This window comes from Podarcis bocagei (assembly GCF_964188305.1).
Source record: "Podarcis bocagei genome assembly, chromosome: 16".
NCBI lineage: Eukaryota > Metazoa > Chordata > Lepidosauria > Squamata > Lacertidae > Podarcis > Podarcis bocagei.
In genome coordinates, this window is record NC_138142.1 from 40,085,298 (window position 1) to 40,098,572 (window position 13,275).

Genomic DNA, 13,275 nt, shown 5'->3' on the forward strand with positions numbered 1-13,275 from the left:
CAAATACTGTATAGGCAAATGAACTGTGCGTACTTTGAAGAAATTCCTTTTCTTCAGGTTATTTGGGTGCAGAGTATCTGGGGAAGGGAATCAGAAATTAGCCGTGGGAGGGATGGGCTTGAACTGCAGGAGACGGTGGACGACAATGGGCTGAGACGTCTTTAAAGTGGGGAGGGAGTTCAAGGCAGACTGATGATGGGGGGTGGGGGCTGCAGGAGCTAAGTAGAGCCCCCATGTCCAGACAGAGTCTACCTTCGTAATCAGATTCTGAGGACAGACAACAGGGGCTTCGTGGAGATGTTTTCATCTGACCCAGCAAGACTTTTCTCTGATGTTCACACTGGGAAAGGGATCCCAAGGCTCTGTTTCTGCCCCCCCAAAAGAGGGAGGGATCTGTTAACTCCCAATGGAGAAGGGGACTTGAGGTGCTCATTTTACGTTGCCCCCCCTTCCTTCCATGCCCTGCTTTAATTCCTTTTCTGCTGCCTCCCGCAGATGATCTTCCAGCAAGACAATCCTGGTGTCTCTTATCAGTTCTTCCTGGCCTCTATACAGCCAGAGACCCCCACTCCTGACCTACGTAGCCCCCGGCAGGACTTTGGTGAGCAAACCACCCCCTCCCCTCATGTGGCAGGCAAAAAAAAACCCCAAACCCCTGTGTTTGCTTCTTTCCTCCTCCATCCCAGTCCGTTTTCCTTCGCTGCTATGCCTGTTTTAGGTGGTAGGCCTGTGTTTTCCTCCTCCATCCCCGAGCACATTTCTTTTGTGCCATGTCTTTTTTAGCCGACGCCCTTTCGTGGAGCAAAAAAAAATCACCTTTCTCTTTCGTCCCACTCCTTATCCGTCAGGTGCCTTGACTGTGGTTTCCTCGGGCAACCAGATGGAGCCCCCACCCATCCACCAGCGCCCTGTGCCCGCAGATGCCCGGAACCTCAGTCCGGCCCGCCTCCCAGCTTCGTCCGGCCAATCGGGGAGGAGCCGTGCCGCGGCTCCGCCCCCTCCCGTCTCGTCTGGCCAATCAGGGAGGAGCCCCGGGACCCTGCAAAGGAATGTCCGCGTCCCGCCGCTCCCGCCCCCTCCACCTCCTGTCCAGCACGGCTCGGACCCCCTGCAGGATTTCTACTGGAGACGAATTGGCAACACCGACTGCTCTGCCACCTGCGGGAAAGGTAAGTCCTATTTCCCTTGGCAGCTGGTATTCAAAGGTAGACTGCTCCTGCGCGTGGAGGTTTGGGTCGACTTAGGGTGGTGCTGTGGGTTAAACCACAGAGCCTAAGACTTGCCGATCAGAAGGTCGGCAGTTCGAATCCCCGCGATGGGGTGAGCTCCCGTTGCTCGGTCCCTGCTCCTGCCAACCTAGCAGTTCGAAAGCACGTCAAAGTGCAAGTAGATAAATAGGTACCACTCTGGCGGGAAGGTAAATGGCGTTTCCGTGCGCTGGACACATAACCCGGAAGCTGTACGCCGGCTCCCTCGGCCAATAAAGTGAGATGAGTGCCGCAACCCCAGAGTTGGCCACGACTGGACCTAATGGTCAGGGGTCCCTTTACCTTTAAAGCGTACAGTGGTGCCTCGCAAGACGAAAAGAATCCGTTCTGTGATTCTCTTCGTCTAGCGGTTTTTTCGTCTTGCGAAGCAAGCCCATTGAAGGATTAGCGGATTAGCGCTATTAGCACTATTAGCGGCTTTTAGCGGCTTATCTGCTGATCGGATCAGGTGATAAGCGGCTTAGCGGCTTAGAAAAAGGGGGGGAGGGGGAAAAACCAGCAGGAACTCGCAAGACATTGTCGTCTTGCAAAGCAAGCCCATAGGAAATTCGTTTTGCGAAGCACCTCCAAAACGGAAAACTCTTTCGTCTAGCGAGTTTTCCATCTTGCGAGGCATCCATCTTGCGGGGCACCACTGTATTTACTGGCATTTTATTCAGCATCAGGACAACAGGAAAAACATGTCTTCTCCTCTTTGTGTCCAAGCAAGCAGCATAAGCAAAAGCTAGACACACAACGGAAGTTCCCAGCAAGCTATGCTGGAATGTAAACAGGCATGTGACACACAACAACTCCACACATCTGTTAAAGTGGAACGGAATATTGTAACGGCCTTACCAGCCTCTTATAGCCCATTGGGACGGATAGGGCAGAAGGCAGGGAGCCCAACAGTAGGGGGCGCCAGAGATCGCTCTAGTTTTGTCCCACCTCCTTACTAAGTTGCGTCCGTTGCATGCGTATCCCATCCACGGAGGTGTGTGCGGTTCTCCTTATTTAAATCCCGCCAAGAACCTTGTGAGGTAGGTTAGGCGAAGAGGTGGCGACTGTCCCCCAAGGTCACACCCAGTGGGGATTTCTGAACCCCGGTCTCTCCCAAGTCCTAGCCTTGTGCCCTAACCACTACACCACACTGCCTCTCGATTCTGCAAGGGCGGAACTGAGACTTAAGGTGGAAGAAGGTGACCGGCAGTGTCGCCCACTGGACTTAGAGGTAAGCAAGAGGTCAGACAGAGTACAGTAAGTGGTTGTCCATGCCCCCAATGGCCCATCCTCTCTCGGCTATTAGCAGTTTTAGTCCCCCTCTATGGCTTTATAGAGCGCCATGGAGTAGGAAGATTAGCTGCAAATTGGGGAAGTCCCTGGTTTGAATCTCAGAACTGCCACAAACTCACTCGCTACCCATAGCTGAACCACACGCTCTCGGCCTCAGTTTGCCCCATCTGCAAAATGGGGGGAATTTTAAAATGTATTTGCTTTTATTGAAACGACGCACCTGCCACTCAGCTACGGCGGTCTCTTAAGCGCTTCACAACACTCACAAGGCCGTTGTGGTGAGGATTAGGCCCTCGGAACGCTCTGAGAAAGCGCCAAACAAGCATTGCGAGGTGTTTTTTTTATCCTCTAAGCTCGTTAGGTGCCCCCGCAGCAATGGTGAGAACGAAGCCATCGCACAAAGGAAATAGAGAGGCGTTCAGACCATGTGAAAGGACCACATTTGCCAGTATATGCTGAGTTCTGTGATTTTCGGCCCCTCGATTGCCTTGAGGACTAGAAACTTGATTTTTAAAAGGCAAAAGTGGCTAGTATGCTCCTCGCTGTCTTTCTCTACAGGTTTCTGGCAGTCTGTCTACCAGTGCATCTCTCGCGTTACACAAGAGGAGGTGGGGGAGGAGAAATGCCACCTGATCCCCAAGCCCATCGTGTCGGAGGAAGCCTGCAACACGGAGCCCTGCCCTGCCTAGTGAGTGTCCAGTCCACCCTTGCCTCTTATGGGTCTCCTTTTGAGTCAGCTGCTGCCCTCTGAAGGCCTGGAGGCCTCGTGACAACCCGCCTGGACTCTGGCATCGGGCAACTTCCTCTGTCCCTATTAAAATTTGCATGTGTGAGCTTTGGGGAAATGACAGTCTACTTTTGAGTAGGTCACCAGCATCTTGAGCAAGACACCACGGGGCCCAAGCCGCCTCCGCTTGTCACAGAGTTAGAAACCCCTCTCTGCAGAAACCCTGGTGCCCCGTGATTTCACTGGCCCTTGCTCAATGGAGGGTTTCAGCAGCAGCAACAGCCTCTGTTGCAAGAATACAGAGCATAATTTGTCCCCAGCAGATATTATAGGTTTGCATAACCCTGGGGAGCCTGGCCAGTCTTTTGTAATGATAAATACTTAGTTCCTGAGCCTGGTCACAGGCTCACCCTATTCATACACAGATATACACTTAAGACAGGTTTTGTGAAGGAAAAGACAATGGGGAGAGGCTTTTCCATTTTCCTTTGACCTTGCAGAGAAAACATGTGGTCAGTTTGGGAGTCAATATGGTTCCAGGGCTTTTTCCTGTGCTGCTTGAGACATGTGGTTTATATATTTATGTACATGTTTGCTTGGTACATTGATGAACATCCTATTCAACTCAGTACATAACAGTCTTATATATATAATAAGACTGTTATGTACTGAGTTGAATAGGATCCAAAAGGCAGGAGTCTGATTGGTCCACAGGAGCCACCCAATCCAGCTCCAGGTGGAAGTGAATCCGCAACCTGATTGGCCTACAGGTGAATCCCGGAATTAGCCAATCACGCGGGGCCCATTGTGTAAATAATGTATATAAGGCAGACATTCAGGTGGAACTTCCATTCCTCCTCACCACTATGAGCTGAATAAAGAGCACGAAATCCACTCTCGACTCCGAGTATATTTCAAAGACCTTAATTTTTCTTATTTCCCTTGTGAGGGAATATCCCTTTTTTCTCTGCTCATTGGACTCCCCCTCCCCACCCTGTCCGTCTCTTTTCCAGCTGGGAGGCGGGCGAGTGGTCAGCCTGCAGCAAATCCTGCGGCCTGGGCACCCAGCACCGCCAAGTCCTGTGCCGGCAGATCTACGCCAACCGCAGCACCATGGTGCACCCCCAGAGGTGCGCACAGCTGGAGAAGCCCAACGCCACCCAGGCCTGCCAAGTCCAGGTTTGCAGCCGCTGGGAAGTCCGAACTAATTGGAGCTCGGTAAGGGATTTGGTGGTAGCCGGGGGCGGGGGGAGGAGAGGATGGGGAGTTGGGGGGGTCATTTCAGCATGGGAAGCAGCAGCAAACTCTAAAGCAGGGTATCTGGAATGCCTGCAAAATGGGCATCGATGTAAGACAATGTGAAATGTGCCTTCAGCAGGGTGGATTTGATTTAAATCAAATTGAATTAAATCATGATTTAATTCACTTGTCAGTAAGACTTGATTTAAATCGTGTGTTTTTTACAGAAAGACTCATTCTTGCCGGTATAATATTAATATTTACAACCAGATGAAGGTTTCATTTTTGGAATAATGAATTTTCCGTGTAGTTTTTGCAGTCATATCAAAAATTACTGATTTGGTTATACCATTAGAAATACATAGACAGATAAATTATGAAATTATTGTGAGGTTTAATAAGTTAACTATTTATATTTGGACAACTTTTCTGCTGTACTTTATTGGAAGGAGACAAATAAGTCATTTCCTTAACAACTGAAACAATTTATTTAACTAAAACAATAATATTATAGCATATGTATCCATGTTTGTTAACGGATGTGGTTAAACTTTTTTTAAAAACAAAAAACAAAACACTGAGTTTTAGTACACATGAAAAACTAAAAACAAATCTTTATTTCCTCATGAATAGCCTTTGGACTATAATGTAACTTAAATAGAAAGCTACTGTATCTTTAGAAAGATTTTTCCTCCAAAAGCATTTTATTTTAAAAACCTGATTTAAATTTTCAAAAAATCCGATTTAAAAAAAATAAAAAATCCGATTTTATTGTTGTTTTTTTATAAAAAATTATTGATTTTTATCCACCCTGGCTTAATTTATGCCATGTGCTTTGTGTGGGGCTGCCCTTGCACCTGGCCTGAACTCTGCAACAACTTGTGCAGGATAAGAACCTCAGTAAATCCGTGCAGCTGGGCCAAATGGGCCCATTTTGCCCAGCATCCTGTTCTCATGGTGGTCGATTAATAATAATAATAATAATAAATTTTTATTTATATCCCTCCGCAGCCAAAGCTTGGCTCAGAGCCGCTAACAACAATAAAAGTAACACAGCATTCTAAAATCAATTCATTCTAAAATCAATTCAGAATCAAATTAATGGCAACCATTGGGCTAGAGTTCTGTGAGGATTACCGAAGGAGGGGGTCAGACTGTGCCTTGGCCAAAGGCCTGGTGGAACAGCTCTGTCTTGCAGGCCCTGTGGAAAGATGTCAAGTCCCGCAGGGCCCTAGTCTCTTGTGACAGAGCGTTCCACCAGATCGGGGCCAGTACTGAAAAGGCCCTGGCTCTGGTTTGAGGCCAGCCTAACCTCCCTGTGGCCTGGGATCTCGAAGATGTTTTTGTTTGAAGACCGTAAGGTCCTCTGTGGGACACAGAGGCGGTCCCGTAGGTATGAGGGTCCTAGGCCATATAGGGCTTTAAAGGTTAAAACCAGCACCTTAAACCTGACCCTGTACTCCGCCGGGAGCCAGTGCAGCTGGTAGAGCACCGGGTGAATGTGATCCTGCAGCGAGGACCCCATAAGGAGTCTTGCCACGGCATTCTGCACCTGCTGGAGTTTCTGGGTCAGTCTCAAGGGCAGCCCCACGTAGAATACCCACAAAGAACCTAGAAACCTGGATAGACTGCCACTGGATTTGGAGGTTCCACAAGGGCATAAGAACAGCCCTGCTAGAGCAGGCCAGTGGCCTATGTAGTCCAGCATCCTGTTCTCACAGGGGCCAACCAGATACTACCCCAATGGGAAGCCCAGAAGCAGGACTGGGGCGCAAGAGCCCTCTCCCTCTCCCTCCTGTGGTTTCCAGAACGCAGCAGCATTTCTGCCTCCAACCACGGAGACTCAGCTAGTAGCCATTGATGGCCTTGTTATCCTCCACAAATTGGCCTCACCCTCTTTTAAAGCCGTCCAAGTTGGCAACCATTGCTGCTTCATGTGGCAAGGAGTTCCACAGTTTAACTGGGCACTGTATTATCGGTCCCCTTTCTTTCGTTTCTCCTAAACCTTCCGGCATTCGGCATCCTTGGATGTCGAAACAGAATGCACGATAGCTCGTCTCCTCCTTGTGGGAATGTTCAGGGATGCAGGAGAGGATATATATTGCTTGGTTATAGCCTTTCCAACTTGTGTTAGCAAGTTCCCGAATTTCAGCAGAGTAATACATTCCCCTTTTTAAACTCACGGCGGATGCGTTAGCTCACGCTCGCTAAAGCCTCTATAATAACTGTTCTGGCGTTTTCCCCTTATTCCCTCATAAAAGATAAGACATGAAGCAGTCTTCTGTAAAAGTATAAAAAGAGTTTACTCACATTCTGTTCACATTCGGATCCCAGAAGGGAGACTTAGCTTAGGAAAGTAACATACACTGCGCTCGCTGTCTCGGCTTCCTCTTTAGTTGTGTGCAACCTCTTCAGCCAGGAGAGGCTGTGCGCGGCTATGGGAGAAGCCGAGACAGTGAGTAGGATGGATCCCACTCGCTGTCTTGGCTTCCTCTTTAGCGGCGCGCAACCACTTCAGCCGGGAGAGGCTGCTGCAGCTAAAGAAGCCATAGCTGTGTGCAGCCTCTCCCAGCCGGAGGGGCTGCGCGTGGCTATGGCAATACCCCCGCAAAAGCCCACAGGAGCTGCACATCCTTTAAGGAGTGCGCGGCTCCTGCGGGCTTTTCTACAGGGAGGGAGAAGGGACTGAATGGCCGCATCAGTCCCTTCTCCCTCCTGGGGAAAAGCCCGCAAGAGCCGCGTGGAGCTTGTGTGCGGCTCTTGGGGGCTTTTCCTGCCTGCCTCCCCCCTGCATTTGCTCCATAAGACGCACACACATTTCCCCTTACTTTTTAGGAGGGGAAAAGTGCGTCTTATGGAGCGAAAAATACGGTATCTCATAAGGAGACAGTCCCTTTGTCCTCTCTTGACTGGAAGCCAAGAGGGCATCTTTGGCTAAGCAGATGTTGCTTCTTCGATGCATGTAGTCAAAGAGAGAGAGATGGCTGCCCTACCCTGTGCTTTTGTCGTTACCTGCACAGGTGAGGCCACACCCACATCTAGTCACACGCAGAGGAAGTCTGTCCCAGCCCAGAAGGAAACAGGAAGTTGACCTGCTGGCTGGACAAACATTCCTCCCCATGTGTAAACATCTTCATTCTAGGAATGTTGTACTTGACTCCTCTTGTGTTTCACATCCCACACTGCTTCCCCCTTCTAGTGCTCAGTCCTCTGCGGCACCGGACTTCGGACACGCCATGTCCGCTGCGTCAGTAACCACGGCGACTTGCTCCGCGACAGCGACTGCCCAGGGAACCATCGACCGAAGACCAGCGAAGTTTGTGACATGGGGCCTTGCGTGCGCACCTGGTTTTACAGCGACTGGAGCAACACGGTACCTCCTCTCCCCCTTTTTTTTAACCTGTGGGTCTTCCTCGTCTCTCTTCCCCAGCCCAAAATTCCCCATCTCTCCCAGAGCTAGATTAAAACCGTGCAAAGGCGTTTCCTCCTACGCTGCTACCCTCCTGCTTCGCTTCCGTTTCTGACCACGCAAACCGCTCTCCGATACTTCAAATGAATAGCTGCACAATCTTGCTCTCCTCTCTATTTAAATCTCCCTTTGTGTAGAGATTTTCAAAAGGGAAACATGACAAATCTGAAGAATCTTGAATTGTGCAGGCTGTTTACATTAGCCAGATTTAATATGATAGTAAGAGAAAGATATTTAGCTCTCCCAGAATCAGAGCATCTCTGCAAATGTAGTAAACAGGAACCTGATACTTTGGAGCATATTTTCTTTTCTTGTGATTTTGGCATTTATGCCAGAAGACCATTATTAGAGGCCTTACAACACAATAGGCTCAATTCTATGCTACCAACAGTTCAGGACCTGCTCTCGGACAGGAATGATCAAATTACTTTAATAGTGGCTGAATTTTTGAGTGCTGTCCATGTAGAAAGACTGGGCCATTATAAAGAGATTTAGTGGTTCTGAATTGATTGGTGATGTGGTAATGTTCTATTGTATTATTTATACAAATTGATTTTCTCTGGAGTTAAAGATCAGACTGGGAAAACCTTGTTATGTTGAGCTCGCATTTTGCTCAATTTGTATACGGTGTCTGTTTGATAATGTGTGGTTTGCTATGCCTAATAAAGGATATATTTGAAAAAAATAGCTGCACAATGCACTTCGGCTCACTCGTGTGACGTTCAGTTAACTCCAAGGCACCTTTTGAACAAAACCCCAGGGATTGCTGCAAGTGAGATATGAATGGCTTGTGGGAGATAGGCTAGAAATGGCTGCCTCTCTTCCCAGGTGTCAAAAAAGGTTATTTATGTGTGCTGCTACTACTGCGGCCTGTGTTTTGCTCACCCAAAAATGGAAAACGAGTGAGGTAACAATCAAAGAAGAGCAGAAACTTAAGTTGACAGAATATATGCAGTTTGCAGACTTAACATATAGAATAAGGGAACAAGAAGAACATACGTTTAGAGAATATTGGAAAACGTTTATTGAATATATGGGAAATAACTGTGTATGGCTGAAAACGCTGGCAGCATTGAGATAAATTCAACAGTGTAAATAAAGTTATGATGGATGTAATAATAGAATACTGAATGGTATATTTTCTGTAAGATATGCAGGGATTTATGATATGTAAAATCAGTGCTTTTTTCTGAAGGTACACAGGGGTACGCATACCCCTAAACATTTTGCAAATGTTTGTACTTACTGCATTTATTTTCCCTGATTTGAACTATAAAATGGTGGTTTTCTTGAGTCAAAATGACAGTACCTCTAAACATTTTTTTGGGGGGGAAAAAAGCACTGTGTAAAATGAACCCGAAAAGAGAACAAGGGAAGTCGTTGATACTTTAAGGATGTAAAAATGAGTATTTTAAATTTGGAAAGGCAGGAAAATTGATAAAAATTATATACAAAGAAATAGCTGCCTCTCGGGCTGCTGGAGTATTGAGGAGGGGAATGATGATGATGATGATGATAATAATAATAATAATATTTTATTTATAGCCCGCCCTTCCCGGTTCAAAAACTGGGCTCAGGGCAGCTAACAACAAATTTAAAACACTTAATTGTAAAAGCAGCATAAAATACAGTATAAAAACATGAATAACAATAAAATTCAAAATTCAAAAATCAATTTAGGGGAAATAAGCATTAGATAATCCCCAGGGCTAGCTGGCTGAATCCGTCCTGCTTGGGCCAGCGAGGAGACCAGGGGAGAATTAGCTGTGGGGTCTCAGAGCAGGTGATCTTCATAAAAGGGGAGGGGGAGGGAAGGGAAGGGGAATAAAAGATCAGGCTGAATTCAAATTAAAGGCCAGGCAGAATAGCTCTGTCTTACAGGACCGACGGAAGGAGGTTAAATCCTGCAGGGCCCTGGTCTCCTGGGACAGAGCATTCCACCATGTCGGAGCCATCACTGAAAAGGCCCTGGCCCTGGTGGAGGGTAGTCTGACTTCCTTAGGGCCCGGGACCTCTAAGCTATGGTTATAAGAAGAGCCAGTGGTATGATAAAGCTTATGAAAGTCTCTCGCATTCCCTCTCTCCCTCTTTCTCCTCTCCAGTGCTCAGCCGAGTGCGGGACGGGGATTCAGCGGCGCTCGGTGGTCTGCCTTTCGAGCGCCGCCAACGGGCAGGTGGAGGAGAACTGCGCCGGCACCAAACCAGCCGACATGAGGGCATGCAACGGCGGTCCGTGCCAGAGGGTCAACCGGTGGTACACTGGGCCATGGAGTCCGGTGAGCAGCGCCCCTCGTCCCATCCCGGTCTCGTCGCCAGCATCGTTTGAACCCGGTTTGCAAAAGCTTAAGGCGTGCATCCCCAGACTCGGCCCTCCAGATGTTTTGGGACTACAACTCCTATCATCCCTAGCTAACAGGACCAGTGGTCAGGGATGATGGGAGTTGTAGTCCCAAAACAGCTGGAGGGCCGAGTTTGGGGGTGCCTGGCTTAAGGCATTCTGGGAATGGTAGTTTTTGCGAACGAGCGACTGGCGACTAACAGGAGGAGTCCTGGCTCCCTCACAAAACTACAGATCCCAGGATTCCTTGCTGCTTGCAGAGAGCCCCAACAGCTAGACGGATTTCGGACCTCGAATCATAGAGTTGGAAGGGACCCATAAGGGCCATCTAGTTCAAGCCACTGCAATGAAGGAATCAGTCAACATGTTTGCTAAGGGTGTTGAGAGTTGTTAAGAGGAGACTCCCTATTGCCCTTCCTCACAGAGCCAGATTTCCCTAGGTTGAGTGTTAAACCACTCTGAGGACTGTGAGGGGATTTTTTTTGGGGGGGTTGTTGCTCCTTACAAATTTCAGCACCCTTAGTTTTATTTCTTTTTATTTATTTCAAAAAAATTATACACTGCTTGATTGTAAAAAAATACACAGCAACACCTCAAAGTGGTTTACAAAAAAAGAACATAACAATAGATTTATCAGTGAAAAAATAGTTAAAAACAACTATTTAAAATGGAAAAAAAATTATTGATAGACTAAAAACAGATTAGAACATGCGTCAACGTTCTACAAATGTGGGTTGACAGGCATAAAACCAAGTCTGAAAGTAGAGCTAACTAAGAGACCTAGACCTTATTCCAGCATAGCTGTCAATGGTCCCTTATTTGGCAGGAAACTCCCTTATCCCAGCGCCGTGTCCCGCTGCTGTCCCTTATGGATGATGTCCCTTTAATTTCCCGGGTTTCATGCTCGCCCGGCTCGGGAGGGAAGCAGCGGCTCGGGGCCCTCCGCCATGAGAGAGAGTTCACGCTGGCGCCGTCGTCCTGGCGCAAGGAGTTCCATCGGCCCTTCCCCGCCTGAGAGACTTTTGCCCACGCTGCCCGCGAGCCTGGAGGCGGCAGCGGGGGTGGCAGCTGACGAGGCAGTCTGAGGGAGGAGGAAGAGGAGGGGATGGGGAGGGATGCAGAAGGGCAGCGCTTCAGCGGCCACCGCAGCGCCACAACCACCTCATGCCGGATTGACAGCATCTGTCAATCCTACCAACGTATGCAACTCTTTACAATAGCAAAATTCCTTATTTTGGCTGCTGATCCCTTATTTTCAAGGCTGCTGGTCCCTTATTTTCAAATCTGTAAGTTGACAGCTATGTATTCCAGGCATCCCCAACCTTTGGCCCTCCAGATGTTTTGGCCTACAACTCCCATCATCCCTAGCTAACAGGACCAGTGGTCAGGGATGATGGGAACTGTAGTGCAAAACATCTGGAGGGCCAAAGGTTGGGGTTGCCTGCACCACATTTAAGACACTATTGTAGCACTTTGCACAACCATGGCTTCCCCCAAAGAATTCTGGGAACTGTAGCTTGTCCCTTGCAGAGCTACAGTTCCCAGCACCCTTGGCTTCTCACAGCGAGGGAACCGCCAGAAGGCCCTCGGCGCTGGACCTCAGTGTCCGGGCAGAACGATGGGGATGGAGACGCTCCTATATTCAACACAGAAAAAATTGTTGTTGACTAAGGACAGCTGGACATATAAAGGGCCCCGTTACCTTCAATAGGGGACGCGGGTGGCGCTGTGGGTTAAACCACAGAGCCTAGGACTTGCCGATCAGAAGGTCGGCGGTTCGAATCCCCGTGACAGGGTGAGCTCCCGTTGCTCGGTCCCTGCTCCTGCCAACCTAGCAGTTCGAAAGCATGTCAAAGTGCAAGTAGATAAATAGGTACCACTCCGGCGGGAAGGTAAACGGCGTTTCCGTGCGCTGCTCTGGTTTGCCAGAAGCGGCTTAGTCCTGCTGGTCGCATGACCCGGAAGCTGTACGCCGGCTCCCTCGGCCAATAAAGCGAGATGAGTGCCGCAACCCCAGAGTCGGCCACGACTGGACCTAGTGTTCAGGGGTCCCTTTACCGTTTACCTTTTACCTTCAGTAGCTTAGGGCCTCATCAAACCTAAATCCGGCCCTGATCTGCCCCCTCTCTGCCTCTTCGCCCCCCCAGTGCTCATCGGACTGCAGTACGGGCACCCAGCGGCGCGACCTCATCTGCGTCAGCAAGCTGGGCGCTGAGTTCAACGTGACGGACGCCTCGGACTGCGCCCACCTGGAGAAGCCGCCCTCCTTGCAGCCCTGCGTGGGCACGTCTTGCGAGGCCCGCTGGTTCTCCACCGCCTGGAGCTCCGTGAGTGAGGGCGAGGGTCTGCCGTGGGTGGGGCGGGAACCCCCTTCCACACGTAGGATTCGGAGAACGGGCAAAACGGGGAAGGGGTTTGCGGCAGGGAATACCCCAGGGTGGGTTTGATTTAGATCGAATCAATTTAAATCACTAGTCAGTAAGTCTTGATTTAATAATAATAATAAATAATAATAATTTTTATGTATACCCCGCCCTCCCCGGCCAAATCCGGGCTCAGAGCAGCTAACATCAAATGTTTAATCTTTTTTTTTTACAGAAAGGCTCATTCTTGCTGGTACGATCTTTAATATTTACAACCAGATGAAGGTTTCGCTTTTGGAATAATGAATTTTCAGAGTAGTTTTTGCAGTCCTATCAAAAATCACTCATTTGGTGATACTATTAGAAATACATAGACAGATACAGTGGTACCTTGGGTAACATACGCTTCAGGTTACATACGCTTCAGGTTACAGACTCCGCTAACCCAGAAATATTACCTCGGGTTAAGAACTTTGCTTCAGGATGAGAACAGAAATTGTGCTCCAGCGGCGCAGCAGCAGCAGGAGGCCCCATTAGTTAAAGTGGTGCTTCAGGTTAAGAATAGTTTCAGGTTAAGAACGGACCTCCAGAACGGATTA

The 13,275-nt window shown here is 48.8% G+C and overlaps 1 protein-coding gene across 3 annotated transcripts in view; it reads left to right on the forward strand.

The window, feature by feature from the left end:
* The window catches only part of ADAMTSL4 (ADAMTS like 4), an 82,787-nt gene that overhangs the window by 66,493 nt on the left and 3,019 nt on the right, over positions 1-13,275 (forward strand). For all 3 annotated transcript variants that reach the window (XM_081173451.1, XM_081173452.1, XM_081173453.1), the window contains 7 exons: positions 496-601; positions 849-1,169; positions 3,099-3,228; positions 4,281-4,485; positions 7,706-7,879; positions 10,078-10,251; positions 12,461-12,640. In XM_081173451.1, the coding sequence (XP_081029577.1) occupies positions 496-601; positions 849-1,169; positions 3,099-3,228; positions 4,281-4,485; positions 7,706-7,879; positions 10,078-10,251; positions 12,461-12,640 (1,290 nt within the window). The remainder of the gene's footprint in view (positions 1-495; positions 602-848; positions 1,170-3,098; positions 3,229-4,280; positions 4,486-7,705; positions 7,880-10,077; positions 10,252-12,460; positions 12,641-13,275) is intronic.